This window comes from Peromyscus leucopus, chromosome 15 (assembly GCF_004664715.2).
Source record: "Peromyscus leucopus breed LL Stock chromosome 15, UCI_PerLeu_2.1, whole genome shotgun sequence".
Classification (NCBI taxonomy): domain Eukaryota; kingdom Metazoa; phylum Chordata; class Mammalia; order Rodentia; family Cricetidae; genus Peromyscus; species Peromyscus leucopus.
The window spans coordinates 35162879-35180714 of NC_051076.1; the positions used below are offsets into that span (position 1 = coordinate 35162879).

The following is a 17836-nucleotide window of genomic DNA, read 5'->3' on the forward strand; positions in this document are numbered from 1 at the left end:
ATAAAAAAGAAAAATTTAAAAAGATAACACAAAATAAATGTAAAATATTATTACTACATTCAGGACATGATATTTTACTGAGTCAAACTGCTGTATATGTACTTTTAATTCCTGGGCTTACTCATTAAAGACCAGTTATAGATTAAATCAAGCATTGTCCAGTAGACCACACTTGGAATGGAACTCCTGTCCTTGGTTACACAATCATTAATGGAAGTTATGTGAGTGAGACTAAGGTACTGTCCTAATGTTGAGGAAGGCAGAGACGGGACGAAAATGGATTCGGTTCCACCATAACTCACTGTGTTACCATCACCCTCCCTTCTCTGTCCTCATCTTTATCACAATGAACATTTGTGGGCCTTTCTAGTTACAGAATTAATATATAGCAATTCGCAATCAGATACTCTGAGCAATCTTTGAGGATAGGTCTTACTTTGTTTCCCGTTTTCTAAAGAAGACAAAAAGCTGAGTGAAGATCACCTGACTTACCCAATGTCACTCAGTCACTAAAGGGCAAAGGGGAGGGAAAGCATATCTCTTGATGTGTGATTCTTTCATCCATTTACCTATCTAACCCATACCAAATACTGACGACATCTTATAATGTGCCTGGCTTTCTTCTAGGCCCTGGGGACAGAAGTGAGGAACAGCGATAAAACTTTATTTTCATGAAGCTGACAATATTTGAGCCCTGAAGGGTAGTGGTGGTGGTAATCAGAGTTGATAGTGCAGCAAGAAAAAAACAAGATAATTATATAGAACATATGACAAGAAGTAGAGAGAAAAATAAAGCAAGAGCAAAGTGACATCAGGATTCAAGGTTTAAAAATGTCATTAAAATTAACCAGACACTGAAGCATTTGGAAGACAAAACAACAGGCCACACAAAAATAGTAGGAATTCACACTTCCGGTAAAAGGAACAAGAACCAGTAAAAGAGGAGTGCTTCCTGTTGAGTTCAAGGAACAACCGAGGAAGCCAATGTGGCGTCAGCCGAAGGGAGGGAGAAAACACCAGGGCACACAACAGAAGAAGTGAGGATGCAGTGCACGACACAAGCATCCTTGAGGACTCTGAGATGTGTAAAGTTACCAGAGGTTTGCGTTCTTTTTTTAGATTTTTATGTGTGTGAGTGTTCTGCCTGCTTTTATGTATGTGCACCATGTGTGTCTGGTACTTCTGGAGGTCAGAAAAGCGCGTTGGATTACCTGGTACTAGAGTCACAAACAGCTGTAAACCGCTATGAGGGTGCAGAGAACCAAACCTCAGTCCTTTGCAAGAACAATAGGTCTTATGAACTGTGCCCCTCTCCAGCCCCCAGAGGAGGGTTTTGGGTAAAGAGGAATTTAACCTGGTCAACTGGATTGCTCTACATGCTGTGTCAACAGCCTCTAGGACAAGAGGGGAAAATCAATGACCAGTGAGAATGCTACTGCTATGTTAAATCAGGAGAGAGGCTTGCAGCTGGGACCAAGGTCGTAGTGGTTCTATGTTGTAAAGAGAGCACACAGTTTGGATGTAGAGTGGGAGAAAATAAAGGAGTCAAGGACAAATGTCTCAGTTTGGGCACATTTAACTAGAAAGATGGAGTAACATTTGCTGAAATTAAAAAAGACTGAAAATACTGAGTTTGCTGAAATGAAAAAAGATTGGAAATACTGAGTTTTATTCACAGGTTGGGTAGAGAACAGGAGCTCAATTCTGAACTCAGTACGCCTTCAGTGCTAACAAAGCTTATAAATTATGACATCCACAGTAGGGGCATCAGAGAGCAGTCTGGTACCACGTATTATTTTACTTAGATTCAGGGTCATCCTTACAGGCAGAGTATTTAGATGGATGGACAAGTTACCAGAGGAATAGTACAGCTAGAAGATAAAGTCCCAGGTAAGAACTGAGCTGCATTCTGATGTGTGCAGACTGGCAGATGAGGTGGAAGATGGAGGCTGAACGTGGCAGGGAACTTAGAGAGCAGGAAAAGTCTGAAAGTGACAGATCCTGGAAAACAATGACAACAGTTCAAGGAGGAGGCCACTGCAGAAATGCTGTCCTATAGGTGAGGAGTGTGATGATGGGTGTGGGAGGGAGAGTGGGGGAGGAGTGGAAGGGGGAGGGGCAGGAGAAGTGAGGTACAATGTCAATCTTCATTCTCAGCTCAGTTCCTTCTGTTTTCCTGCAAACGTGCAAACAGTTCAAAATAAAACCAGCTTCTACAGCTACCCTCTGCAGCTGCATTGGCCCTTCTCCAATCTTATGGATGCACCAGCCCTCTTCTCTAGGTCAGTGTGCCCCTGCTCGGTTGTCCGGTCCCTTCTCCAGGTACTGCTCAGGACAGATCACTGATGACAGAGTGGAGGAGGAGAATTGTCACCTATCAGTCTGTTAGTCATCCAGAATTCACTGCATGATGGGACCCTGTGCTTGGGACCTCCTGTCTCCTTCCTCATGATGCCATGCCTCTTTCAATTTTATACACACTTATGTGTAAACTAGAAAAACACTTATGGACAAGGAACAAGGCAGGTGATCAAACAGGTTTCTAAATGTAAAATGTCTGGGTCAAATGAGAGGGTTTGTGACCTTATCTATACAAATATAAAATTATTAGTAAGAACATGGATGGGGATATAAAAGAATGAATAAATAAATAAATATAATAACAAAGCCCTTAAAATCTAAGAAAACCCACATACACAAAAACCAAGAAAATATATTCTTACAAAAATAAAAAATGTGTTCTTAGTTCAGATTTGAACTGCTAATTTGAAACTAGTGTATTACTACTAAGGATCAGGTGTGTGAAATGGGAGGTAACAGCTTTAAAGCAATGCTCTGATGCATTAGTTTTCAAAGTGTGGTCATAACACTCAGTAAGGAGGCCCCCAAATCACATCATTTTAACAAAACCTCTAATGCGGTACTTTCCTACTTCATTAAAAGTATTTTCCAGTTTTTAAATTCTCATTTTCTTATAGCTTTAAAGCTGATTTATATAATATATGATACCAGAGAAGACTTTTGAGGGAGATATTAGAGTCAGCTATGTGTAGTGAGGCTGACTGAATCTAAAGAGATGTGAAAAATGCAAATCAGGGCCACTTTTCTCACTGGTTGGCGTGTATGTGAAAATAAAATAACGTCAACAGGTGGCAGTTTTATTTCTTTTCACAACTGCAAAGATTCACATGTTTAAGATGAGACTTGTATATTTGTATAATTTTTTTTTTTACTTGATTTAACTTCCTTTGAAAATGAAGCTAACATTTTAGAAGCTGATGTTAGGAGTCAGAACAATGCTCAATTTAAAATGTATGTCAAAGCACCCAAAAAAAAGTCACAACTTCAGAAAGGAGTATACTGGTAACTCTGTCAAGGTCTGGTTATTACTGTTATCATGAAATGTTCACTTCTTAAAACACAGCTGACGCTGTATCAGGAGGGGCCCCTGCTTTCTCCCAAGCACCAGTGTCATGATCAACTAGCCTCTTCAAATGATCCAATTTTCGTGAGGAATCTGGGCTTGATTCTGTGCTAATGTTTGTTTCTGACACAGCAGCCTTTAATTTATAAAACAACTATGCAAAAGTCACAGAGAATCTCAACAAACATTTTCCCAGTACATTGGTAGAACCTTAAACATATTTTTAAAAACGTATCGTACATTCCCTAGAGCACTGATGAATGGAATAGACTGTGACAAGGAATTTCCATGTCATCTCCGAAACTTGAATACTCTGACATAAGGAAGCACTCTTGAGACACATCAATGATAACTGTCTTAAGGAGTTTTGACAGATTCTTACATGAGCCAAAAAGAAAAAAAGAAAAAAAAAGAAAAAAAGAAAAAAGAAAAAAAACTTTAAATACTTTTAGAAAGTTAACACTATTGAAAGCTTGAAAACATATAAGTAAAGGCAAGCTTTCCAAGTCTAGTTCAGGGCTAGAGAGATGGCTCAGTGGTTAAGAGCACTGGTTGTTCTTCCAGAGGACCTGGGTTCAATTCCCAGCACTCACATGGCAGCTCACAACTGTCTGTAATTCCAGTTCCAGGGGATCTGACACCCACAGCAAAACACCAATGCACATAAAATTTAAAAAATAAACTAATAAATGATAGAAAAAAACTCAAGTCTAACTCAGTTCACATGCACTCACACTCCCTGACAGAGCAGCATGTGAACCACCTCCTGGACAGTCAGGGAGGCAGACCCAGCACTCTGGAGACAGTGCAGAGGGCAGGAGACAGGCTGCTAACTGAAGTGGCTGATCAGAAATAAGCAAAGGGACCTTACACCAGGGAAGTGACAGAAGAAAAAGAACTCAGTAAATCTGATAGCAGTCAAGAAAAGGAAGACAAAGGAATATTTATACACAAGGTTTTCTATAGAACCAAACAAAATTTTGTGACCATTTAAGAAATAATGCCTTCTTCTCTCCATGATTAGGAATAGGACAAAACTATTCAAACAAACCAATTTCAGTAAAGACAGAAAAAAAAATTATGATTTTTAACATTCCTTATCAATTCCTTTATATGTCGATGGTATTAAAAAGGAAAAGCAAAAAAAAAAAAAAAAAAAAGAAAATAAAGAGAGAAAGAAAAAGTTAACTTTAAAATTCCTACACAAAATACTTTATGTGATAAAATAATATTAAATAACTTTTTATTCTATTTAATTTTTTATTCCCTCAGAGACACACATGCTAAAAGAGCTAAAGTCTAACACAATTTCTCCTTTGCCTTTATAATTGTTCACACTATATAACATTCTTAGGTGTTTGTGCTCTTTCAGTTCATTTCTCATCTACACTGACAAGTGTGCAGCCTGTAAGGTCAATCTCAGAACAGCAGGGGTCAAAGTGCACTAGTCACACTCGGAAGAAACAGGCATGAGCAGGCTCTCAGATCCATCAGGCATCGCACTTTAGTTACATCATCTGCTGCTAACACCATGAAGAAGTTTAAACTATGGAGCCCTCAAATAATAACAAGGAAAATGTACTTAACATTTGTAATACTTCTACTGGAACAGCATAAAAATCACTTCTGGAAACTTCCATTATAAGAATGGCCCTCTGAAAGTGTCAAAAACAAGGTTTTTCCATTTTTCTTTCAATTTCCATTTCATGGAAATCACTCTTAGGACATGCCAAAACATAACCTAAAATAACTTAGTTTATAAAAAGCTCAACACATTAAAATCATTTGAAACTCAAAAGAAACTCAGGAAAAGCTCAGAAACAGTGATATTTCTGAAGTCTGGAGAAAAGAAGTCTAACTGTTCCCTCTAGTTAAACATGCTTTGGGACTGAATATTAAATCAATCAGAAGACATTAAGTCAATGAGTATAAAATAATTATTATATAAAAAAGTAAGAAAAATATACACTTAAGAAAAATATACTCTGCACATAGAAAAGTAAATATTGCATTTGTAAACATGTTAAATTACATACACTAAATGAAATATATATCATATATACATGCAGATATATACAAATGCTTATATACATATCACATTCATTTGAATACTAGGTTGCAACAATGTTCAATACATTTTACTCAGTCTAAAGTATCTTTTCAAATCCACAGCCTTTGTAATGCTTTCTTTCTTTTTCTTTCTTCTTTCTATTTTTTTTTTTTTTAGTTTAGTTTATTGAGATAGGGTTTCTCTGTGTATCCTTGGCTGTCGTGGAACTCACTCTGTAGACCAGGCTGGCCTCTAACTCACAGAGCTCTGCCTGCCTCTGCCTCCTGAGTGCTGGGATTAAAGGCGTGTACCACCACTGCCCAGCTAACACTTTACTATACTTTTTTTTGTTTTCTATGTGTAGCTTTGGTGCCTTTCCTGGAACTCACTCTGTAGCCCAGGCTGGCCTCAAACTCACAGAGATCCGCCTGCCTCTGAGTGCTGGGGTTAAAGGCATGCGCCACCACTGCCCAGCTCTTACTATGCTTTTTACATAAGCTTCATAGCCAAACATCAAACATGTTAAATATATCACTAAAGACTCCACTGAGAAGGTTACCTTATTGCGTTAGGAACTGAAGATTCAATTTTCTACACACAAAACCAATAAGCTAACTAATGTAATATCAGAAAATCAAGTATACATGAAATGCAATCTCTCTGAACAAAACAGAGGAAGGATGATAAGGGAATAAAGTTTGTTCATTCAAATTGTTACCAAGTTCTATGCAGAAAGCCTCAGAACATTATTATCAGGATGCAAACCCTTGAGAAATTAATTGGAATTCATTTAAAAAATATACAATTCAAATAAACTCAGTTGTCAGTTTCCAAAATCTCAAGAGATTAGAAATACCACATCATTATATGAGGGGGAATTGCTGATGTCTACATGATCCTTGTACAAAAGAAATGAGACATGATGGCCAAGAAGAGGTGTAAGAAAACTCTATTAAATGAAAATACACAACATCTTGAAGACATTCAGAAAGTGAAAATTCTTGAGCATACTAATAATATTTATAGCCTTGTACTATAAATTATCTTCAGAATTGTAAACTTGAATAAAAGATAATGATAGCTATGCATACATAGCATAGTTAGCACTAAGAAACTGCTTTTGCTAAAACATACTAACGCCTAACTCAGCCCACAGGGTAACTAAAAGCTAGGTAGAAAGCCTGGCATTTAGTCACTGTCCTAAAGACAAAGTTACCTGGGATTAAAGGAACAAGAGGATCAGTCAGTAAGCACCTTTATGATAGGATAAGAACACCAAAGCACCCCTGAATAACTGGAAGCCAACAGACTACCATTCAAATGAGAAGTTCTTTATGATAGTGCAAAATTACACCTCTACCAGCCAGAGCAGAAGAAATCATCCTGTGGGAACCATGCTACTCCCATGAAGACTTTCTGAATCATTTCACAGGACCAGAAATGAGACAGTGATCAACACGACCACACCTTGCCCAAGACTGCTTATTTATATCTATGTCTTCCCTTCCCTAATCCTTTCTCTCTTTCCAAACATGTACTTGGGGTCACTGAATTCCTTTATCTTGGTCTTCCCGACATGCTGCAGTGATTACATCTCCACTCATTGATTGTACCACTTATCCTCAGATCAGTCAGGTCAATCTTGAAGAGCCAGGGCTCTTGCCCTAAAACTCCAGGAATATCTCTTGATAACAGTCACCTCAGTTCATGCTTTTAATCACATCAATACCACTTTAACAGTACACAAAAAATATTTTAGAAAATACAGCTGTAATTGATTTTAAGAGACTTGTTACAAATTGAAAGGCTATATCCCCTCAAAAACTACACACTGAAACCTAATCTTCAGTGTGAAGATATTTCAGGGTGGGACTCTTGGGAGGTGAATATATAATTAGGTGAGAGTGCTATCTAGAATGAAAGAGAACAAGAATGTAGAGCAAAATGTGAGTAAAGACTCCAATGGCAGTCTTCCTACCCATACGCCAGTCAGGCACACATTCATGAGAACTGACCTCTCCAGAGTGAAGGACACCAGGTGAGAGACCCCAGCACCAGAGTAATCACAAAGATACACTGAAGAAAGCATGAAGGAAAGCTTCCTGTGGCTCAGTTTCCCCAGACACAAGCAACGCAGCATCCAAGGAAATACCTTCCACTTGTGGAAGAAAGGGAATTCCCTCTAGGCCCTAAAACAAGAACCTACACCATGAGAACCCACAGTGAAACGCAGCACTGAACAGACTTCCATGGCCGCTGCCCCCAGCCCAGTGGCCTTAAATAGATCCCCTGGACTATTTATGCCTTGGCAGTGGGAGGATTGCTTCCACTGTCCTTTCCTTGGTTTTGTGCAGTAGAACAGAGAAAGGTTCTACTTTCTGGAGGGCAGAGGAGAAAGGGAAGCTCAGATCAGTGTCAAGCGAGTGAAATCCAGCATCCCTGGAGCCACATAGTCCTTGGTCCCAGGCTAATGTCTACAGATAGAGCCTCTAGACTTGCCTGTTGGCATTTTGAGGCCCAAGACTGCAATGAGACAGAATTGTATTCTAGTTATCATCATCTGTAGCTGGCTACAGAAGTCTCCGGTTGGGTCTTGATCACACAATGGCCCCAATAGGCCCTGGGTTCCATGTGTAAGCTAGCAATGTGGCGTGGGTGATCAGGAGACTGCCAGCTTCATACCATCTCTAAACCTAGGCATCATAACAGAAAGAATTAAGGTCTACTTGGGAGGAGAAGAAGAAGCAAGTAGATACCACTCTTACTTCTGAGTTTAGGACTGATCCTTCCATGTTAAGTATCAAGTAAAATTCTGCTGAGCCTGAACACAGGAAACGAAGAAAAATGAACCTTTGTGTCTGCCTTGGCTCCAATAAAGGCTGAAGTGGCAAATTATCCTTCTAAAGCACTCATGCACTCCATCTTTACAACTTATCAAGCTGGCACTTAAGACAAACTCGGCTTTGGGTTTGGTTTCTACTGGAGAAACACCAGGGAGGGCACACTGCAAACTTGTCCTTTGGGCGCCATCTCGTGGTGACACAGCAATAGTGACTACAAGCTTCGAGAAAATAAGCACTCTGATTTAAAGTCCTGGAAGGAATGAACAGACGACTGAGAATCGTATCTAATAGTTAAAAGCATATGCGTTCATGCTGTTCCAACAAACATCAGTAAATTTCAGAGACCTATTTTCTCACCACATGCATATAATAATGTGCCAGAAATTGAGTGATTGATGTTTATGAACTCACAGAAAACTTAAAATTGCTATTCTCTGAGAACTCAAATTCAAGTAAACATACAGAAAGAAATCAGTAAGAACTTGTCAGGCAAATGAGCAGATGGAATAAAGTAACAAAAACCAAGCAAATCCTTGAGCAAGAAAGCATGCTAAATGACATGGAAAATGTTACAGAAGGCATCAATAACAAACCAGATAAAGTCCAAAGCTAGGCTGCGTGAAAACAGTCACAGGAGTGAACAAAGGGTGAGAGGAACTTGAGACAGCTCAAAAGAGCAACTGGTGGGCTTACCAGACTAAAATGGACCTTAGAAGCCAAAGCTGTAGACAGTTCATTCAAAGACAGTAACAGAAAAACCCCTAAACCTAGACAAATTCAAATAGCTAACTACAGAAAGGTCAAACTCACATCAACTAAATATAACATAAAATGTAAGCAAGTTTACAGACACCAGATAAAAGAAACAAACAATACTCAAAGGTATCCCATGTTATCTGACAGCAGGCTTACAGCAGGGCTCACACAGACAAAGCAGGAGAGAACAGCACAAGATTTCTATGGTACTGGAGGAAAGAAAACCTAATGAAATAATAACTATGTTAGCATGTCAAGAGAGAGGAAATATTAAAAGAAGATAAAATAGGATATCAAAACATTCAAAATGCAGGGAGGGTTGGAATACAAGTATATTGTTTTATTTGAAAATAAGACAGGAATTACAAAGGAAAAAAAAAAAACAAATTAAAAAAATCCCAAAACAAGTTATATAATGGCTATAGGAAATCCTGACATGAATAATGACATTAAATTTAAACCAATTAAATTCTCCAAGTAAAACACAGAGCAATAATGGAATTTATTTTTTTTATGTGTATGAGTGTCTTATTTGCATGTGTGTATATGCACCTACATGTGTGCCTGGTACCTACAGAGGTCAGAGAAGAGCATTAGATCCCCTGGGACTGGAGTTTCAGATGGTTGTGAGCCACTATGCGGGTGCCGGGAATTGAACTGAGTTCTTTGTAAGAGCAAGAAATGCTCTAAACTGCTGGGCCAACTCTCCAACCGACAATGGAGTTTTTTAAAAAGGTCCAATAAGGCTTGCAAGATGGCTCAGCGGGTAAAGACGCTGTCACTGAGCCTGACAGCCTGAGTTTAATCCCTGGGTCCTACTTGGTGGAAGGAGAGAACCAACACCTGCAAGTTGTCTTCTGATCACCATATGCACAATGTGGAATGCACATGTGCATCCTACCACACATGCACATGTATGCATACATATATATGCTAAAATACATGCAATAAAAATGGAAAGGTTCAAGTACATGATGATTACTTCCAAGGATACACATATACTAAAAGCTGGGGGAAGAATGGATATATCACACAAATGGATTCTAAAAAGGAGTTAGCACCTATATTTATATCAGAAGAGGTAATTTTAATCAAAAGCAGTAAAACGAAACATGGAAAGTCATTCTATAATGATAAGGGAATCAACTGTACACAGAGGAAACCAATCAGAAACACACGTGCATCCAACACTAAAAGGACTAAACACGTGAAGCAGTCATACAGCAGCTTACCACTCACACAGACAAAAAGGCCAACACAAAGTCACAAGAGTTAACCTCTGCCTGACAGTCAATGGGCCTAAAAGACATCTATAGGACATTTCATCCAAGAGCTGTAGAATAGATGTATTTTTCAGTGACACCTGGAATACTCCAGAACAGTTCATATGGTAGGTCACAAAACAAACCATAAAAATTAAAGTAATTAAGATCATATCAGTATCTTATTTAATCACAATGTAATAAAGCTAGAAATCAATAACAATAGAAACCATACAAAGGCATAGAAATTTAACATAAACATACAAACAACTATTGAATCAAGAAAGAAATTAAGAGGGGAAATTTAAAATGATTTTCAGCACACAAATACAGCGGAACATGGAAGAAGCCCTGAGTATGTGAAGAAGTCCTGAGTGGATGTGTGTTGGATGTGTGTTGATATGAGCCAGCCATGTCAAGGAGGACCAAAGCGTTAGACACATGAGAAATTGGTAAAACTTTCTCCCCAGGTGAGTGAGACTCAGAAGAAGGCCAAAGTCTTCATCTGGTCTAAGTGTGAATGTTGACAGTGTGTTCAGACAGTGTCCACTGAAGCTCCCAGTCTTCTCCCAGCCCGCCCAGATACTGTATGGACTTCCTGATGCCAGCTTGTCTGAGTGTGTGACTGTCTCTTTCCATCCCCTTGCTGCCCGCCTTGTAAGATGCAGCCACACACCAAAACCCAAGGTGTATGGTAAAGCAGTTGCAAGAGGGAATTTTACAGCAATCAACATTTCTATCAAAAATATCAGAAAATCTCAAACAACCTATCTTTGCATCTCAGGAAACTAAACAAACAAACAAGAACAAATCAAACCAATATTAAAAGAGACCACTGCAGCAGAAATAAATAAAAGTTTAAAAAATAGAAAGAATCAACACAATTAGAAATTGGCTTCATGAAAAGAAAAAATTTCCACACTATAGCTAGATGAGAAAAAAATGGAGAAAAGATTTAAATAGAATTAAAGGCAGAAGAGGAGCTACTGTAACTACAGCACAGGAATACAAAGAAATGTTATATTTTTATGAACTGTATGTCAACAAATTTGATAATGCAAAAGAAATGGAAAAAATCCTGGAAATGTATGCCTTATCAAAATTAAATCATAAAGACAGACTATCTGAACAGACTAGTAATAATTAGAATCAATCAGTAATAAAGAATGTTCTCCCATTAAAAAAGCCCAGGACCATATGGCTTCACTGCTGAACACTACAAAACATTTAGAGAACTAATACCAATTCCTTTCAAACTATTTAAAAAAGACACTAAAAAGGAAATCCAGTGTTACCCTGAGTCAAAAACTTGATAAATGCCCAACACTAAAAACAACCCCCACCAAGGCGCCACCAGCTGAGGAGGGAGCTGACCCTCCCTTTACCAGCTGCAACACTGGAGGAAAGTGGGCCCTGCCCCTCATCTGGGCAGCACAGCAGAGATGAAGCTGCTGATGGGGGGTGTGTGTGTGGGGAAGGGGTGAGAGGGTCAGCCCCTGAGAATGTGAGCATGAGAGATCCAGCCCTGACCCTCATCTGCTATATGGTGGAATGGGTGAATGAAGAGATCCTCCCCCTCAACCTTGCCCAGTGTCTGAGGCTGGTGGGAGAGCTGGCCCTGAGGTCATAAGAGCTGGAGAGCTGCTCCAGCCCCTCACCAGCTGTAGCACTGGGCAACACAGTAGAGCTGGCTCTGATGGTGTAGTGTGGGAGAGCCGACACTGAGGCTTGAAAGCAGGAGAACGGGCCCTGCCCTTGCTCATCCTTGCAAGGGGTGAGCTAGCCAGGGCAATGCTGGAGAGCTGGTGGGCTGACCAACCCTGCTACTACCAGACCTAGAACCAGGTTTATGAGGTGGCCCACCCCAACGTTCACCCCATCTATGATCTGCTGGAGCATGTGAAGGGGCAAGTCCAGCAGACCCAAAGCTGCAGGATCTCCACGACATGGGTCAGCAACAGGATATTCAAGAGGAGTCCAGTGAGAGTCCAGCATTGACAGTGTAGCAGAAACCAGGGGCCTTGAACCTGACCAATGACTCTTTGTAATGAACACTTGCAAGTAAAGATATATGGATAAAAGGGTTTACTGCATGACTCGTGAGTCACACTATAGCTTCCACGATGAGATTGAGAGTTCTTTCTTTTTTTTTTTTTCTTTTACATTTTATCTTAGGGAAGTTGCAAGGGCAGAGGGCAGATATGAAGGGATTGGGAAATGAATGGGATTGAGATACATGATGTGAAAGACACAAAGAATAAATAAAAAGAAAGTTAAAACAAATAACAACAAATCATAGGTAATAATCTAATGAACACAGACGAAAAAATACTTCCTATCAAAATATTAATTCACTAGCACATAAAAAATTCACCACCATCAAGTGATATTCATGTCAGAAATGCAAGGATGCTTTAATGCACACAAATCTATAAACATGATATACCACACAAATAGAATGAAAAATCTAATTATCTCACTAGAAAGAAAAATACCAAAGCAAACCAAAACATTTAACAGAATAAAATATCCCTTCATGAAAGAAAACTCTGAGTCAATTATGTATCAGGGCATTATATCTAAATATAATGAAAGCTACATACAAGCCCATAGATAATATACTAAATGGACAACAGCTAGATTTCCTTCAAAATTGCAATCATTTGCAAATCATATGAGCTCATATGCACAAATCTTCAAACATTCTACCCTACTTAATTTAAAAAATTCAACAAAATTCCAATATACAAAATGAACATATACAAGTTAGTAGGACTCTTCTGTAACAAATAGTAAATTACAAAAAATAAACATGAATGATGCAATCTTATTTTAAAAAGGTAAAAAGATGCCTGGTAATGAAGTTTAACCAAAATAAAAGGGCTCCATAATATCTATAAAATATTGATGAACAACACTGAAGGATACACACACACAGGATTTTACATTATGTATTCATGAAATGAAAAAAATTAAATACTGCTAAATATCCATATTATCTGAAGCAATTTACAGATTCTGTAAGTCTTTATCAAAATACCAATGATATTCTCCACAGAACTAATAAAAATAATACTAAAGTTCATATGAAACTACAAAATATTGGTCAACGAAATTTTGATTATAATAATAAAAAGCAAGAGACATTACTTGCTTTCAAAGTCTATTAGGAAAATACAATGATTTGATAGTATGGGTATTGGAATAAAAATAAGACTGAAAAGTGGAACAGAAGAGAGAGCCTAGGAGCAAACCCAAATCTACATGAAGCTCATTTCCAACAAAAGGTGTTGAGCACAGGCATTAGATAAGGATGAGCTCCCCAATAGATGGCATTATGAAGAACATCATATATGTGTAGAAGAAACTAGACATTTTAAATCATTATATATAAAAATGTCAACTTAAAATGAATTAAAAAGCTTAAATATAAGACCTCTAACTATGATACTATTGGACAAAACTACAGGAAAAATGTTTTGAGACATTATAATAGAAAATGACCTTTAGGAAAAGATTTCAAAAGCTTAGGTAAGAAAGCCAAAATGGGTTGGAATACATAAAACTCAAAGGCTTCTATACAACCAAGACAATCTACAAAATGAAGAAAACATTTATAAATTTTCCATTTGATGGAGGGTTAAAATCCCGAAGATAGAAGGAACTCTAAAATTTCATTAGTAGTTAGTAAAATAATCCAATTAAAAGTGTCAACTAACCTAGACAGATACTTCTTTAACATGGCAGGGCAGCGAAATCAGGACAGCTGGTCATATACATTGGCGGTCAGGAAGCAGAGAGTGAGTGGGAAGTAGAGCTGTGCTAGAAACGCCTCAAGACCTTGCTATCCTCAAGACCTGCCCCAGTGACCACTTCCTCCAGCAAGCCTCAAATCCTAAAGGATCCACAACCTCCCAAACAGCATCATGGCACCAAATGTTCAGACACATGAGTCTATGAGGGGCATTTCACATTCAAACCATACAATGAAGTAAAAGTCATATGGTTTAAATTTCTTACTCCAGTTCATTCTACAACTAGAAAATCCTGGGACAGGTTATATTTTATCAATCTGCTTATTTTTTAACTCTTCAATTTGTTGTTGAAGAATATGTATGAGGGATAACTTTTGCTCAGAAATCTTTTCTACACAAAGTTCAACTTCCCAACAATCCTGGAAATGTCAAGAAACACATCATCAATGTTTAAAGCATACCCAGGAGTGCAGTGAGCTTTGGGAGAAGTCCCACTTGTACCATCTTGTTCCTCAGGCCCGTGTCAAAGGAGAGATTTAATAAAAGCCGGAGAGTGATATTCAGGAGATCTTCATGCTCACAGGGTATCATTTTTACCAGTTTTTCAACAATATCCATCTCTACCTATAGTAAAAAATAAAACACACTTACATTAGATTGTAAAATAAGATATAAAAGGTTACAAGTCTGTTTTTATTTGAATGAATAACTATTTCATAAGTATGTATTAGTGTATATTCTCATTTCAACCTATAAATCAAACTTTTTTTTTAGCCTGAAATCAAACTTTTCAGGAGGAAACACAGACTCCTACATCATCCATTTCCTTCCCTCATTTATCTGTCATCAACAGGAAAACAAATTGCATTTGATCCTTGAAAACACTGCACAATTGAGTTCATGAAGTTGGGAAGCAAAGTGGGGTGTGGTGGAGAACAGGGAAGAAATTGAAGGGGAGGGAACGTGGATTTGATTTGATCAAAACACATTATATAAAGATAAGAAATTCTCAACTAAATCCTTAGTCCTGCTTAAAAACAACAAGAAAATAATGGGATTGGGGTACACACCTGTAATCCCAGCACTTGAGAGTTGAAGGCAAAAGATCAAGACCAACCTTGCTACTTAAGTTTGAGGACAACCTGGGCTAAATGACACTTTGTCTCAAAAGACCCCCCAAACCAACCAACCAATCAACCAAACAAACAATAAAATCCAACAAGCTAAACAACAACAAAATAAAGATTACATTGTCCCCCAGAGGAGGCAAAGAAAAGAAATCTATGAAGCTGACTCTACAGTCATGTTAGTGTCTGTGATCCTTCGCTGTCTCAGGGTAAAATCAAGTACTAGAGTGACTACATGTAGTCATGCATGTAAGGTCTAGTTGAGTTCTAAAATACTAATTCCATAAGAGGCTGTCACATGTAAGAGCATTTCTCCCACATAAAACTGAAACATGTTTGTCTAAAGTAAAAATCTGAATTATAATATTAAACACATCATAACTGTGGATGAGAAATTAACTTTGCTGAACCTCATTCTTTTCTTCCTGAATAAAAATGATGTTTGATAAGATGTGTTGTTTTCTACTTTTCAATTCTATGATATTACTGGATTTAAATGTAAATGAAATATTAATGTTGAGCTCTTTCTGATGGGTTAACCATTTCAGGATGATCATACTTAAATATAAGCATTTGAACTAAACTAAATACACAAAAATCAGAAATTTAAAAGGTAAAATAGTTTAAGCAACATCAAATGAACCTCCAGTTCAAGCTATTATTTTTAAGATATCATGCATATCTAATCTATGGCATATTAGAAAATACTTTTACCTAGAAAGCTTCAACTATCTAGAATAGTAATGATATCAGCTATATTTCCTACTGAAGCTGTTACAGTTATAAAATATTCACAATTACCTTAGTAGGGGTAGAATGTTTATGCTTTATCAGAATATGCTAACTTAAAAACAGCCAATAGAGATCATTTGGAGGAGCTCTGTACGTTACCATGTCGTTTTTATTCTCCATAAAAATACTGAGTTTCTTTAAGAATGACACAACGAGAATGAGCAGCTCGAAGTTGTCCCGATCAAGAGCCTTCACCAGCATGTGGACGATGTTCTTGTTCCTCATCTTCAGTTCTGTCCGGGTGTCCTCAGCAAGATTCAAAAGCAGATAGAGTGCAACTGGAAAAGAAAACACATGAGAGCTGAGGGACTGCATATTCAAGCAATAATTTCAAAAATCAGTTCTGCTTACAAAGGTCAGGGAGACAGTTCTAAAAAGGTTCTATATTATTTTAAATTTTTTAACATAATTAAATCATTCAAGCTTTATGGATATTATCTAATAGAATTTCCTCTAACTGCTCTCTTTTATTACAGTTTTAGTTAGCACACAATATATCAAATTTAACTGTGCATTTTCAGATGTCTCTTGTTTTTGTTACTCCTCATCCCTCTTTGGCACACCTAACCCTCAGCACACCTAACCCCCGGGGTGCCTTTCCTTCCCCCAATAGCCTCATTTCTGCTTCCATGTCACATGTGTGCTATGAGCATTATATTCCTCAGAAGCTGAGACCATAAAAATAAATCTAATAGTTCACACTTTCCAGGAGCTTACAGTTTAATAGTAATTATGGCAATTAAAGATTTGTAAATCAGCAAATAATAAACAAGGGAAATAACAATGCATACAAAAATAAGGAAACAAATCATTACAAAAACTTCTATCTCGGAAGGCTACTGTGAAACTTGCCATCCCTAGGGATACAATTGACAGGTTTGATGATACAAAAGTATCTATTTCTCACATTCAAACCCATTTTCTGCAAGTCACTACAAGAGTCAAGAAGTACAACTGTTATGTCAGATGGAGCTAAGGGCAAGCCTTACTAGTTCTCAACAAAATTTCCTTTAGATGCCTGTAATAAAGATGTCAGTTCCCTAAAGAAACTTGTGGTGATATTTTGTTTGTAATCTAACAAATTACAGCTTGTCTAAAGATCAGAGTGTAGATTAGCCATAGAGGCCAGGCACTGGTGGTGCACACCTTTAATTCCAGCACTTGGGAGGCAGAGGCAGGTGCATCTCTGTGAGTTTGTCTAAAAGAGAAACAGAGCCAGGAGGTGGTGGCTCATGCCTTTAATTCCAGTATTTGGGAGTTACACACCTTTAATCGCAGCAGTAGGGAGGTAGAGACAGGAAGTGATATGGCTGGGTGGAGAGAGGAATATAAATAAGGCTGGAGGAGACAGGAGCTCATTGCATTTAGTCTGAGGATTTGCAGAGACAGGATCTTGCCCCTTTCAGGCTGAGGATTCTGTAGAGTTAAGAAGTCTCTCTACTGGCTGGCTCCTTTATTGATCTTTCAGCACTTACCCCAATATCTAGCTCAGGTTTTTTATTTTTATTATTTATTTATTTATTTATTTATTTATTTATTTATTTATTTATTTATTTATTTATTTAGGTTTTTTGAGACAGGGTTTCTCCATGTAGTTTTGGAGCCTGTCCTGATCTCACTCTGTAGACCAGGCTGGCCTCGAACTCATGAGATTCGTCTGGCTCTGCTTCCCAAGTGCTGGGATTAAAGGCGTGTGCCACCACCACTTGCTAGTTTTTTTATTCTTAAGACTAATTAGAATTTGTGCTACAGAAACTCAAGACTCTTCCTTTCTGAAAGTGAGAATTGTTTGACAGGTTGATAGGTAGTAGTTCTCATTTTGCCTTG

At 38.0% G+C, this 17836-nt stretch overlaps 1 protein-coding gene across 5 annotated transcripts in view; it reads right to left on the reverse strand.

Moving 5' to 3' along the window:
* Kifap3 (kinesin associated protein 3) overlaps positions 1-17836 on the reverse strand; it is a 136549-nt gene that overhangs the window by 78913 nt on the left and 39800 nt on the right. For all 5 annotated transcript variants that reach the window (XM_037211319.1, XM_037211318.1, XM_037211320.1 and 2 more), the window contains exons 9-10: positions 16109-16287; positions 14552-14714 (exon numbers count right to left, since the gene is read on the reverse strand). In XM_037211319.1, coding sequence (XP_037067214.1) covers positions 14552-14714; positions 16109-16287 — 342 coding nt within the window. The remainder of the gene's footprint in view (positions 1-14551; positions 14715-16108; positions 16288-17836) is intronic.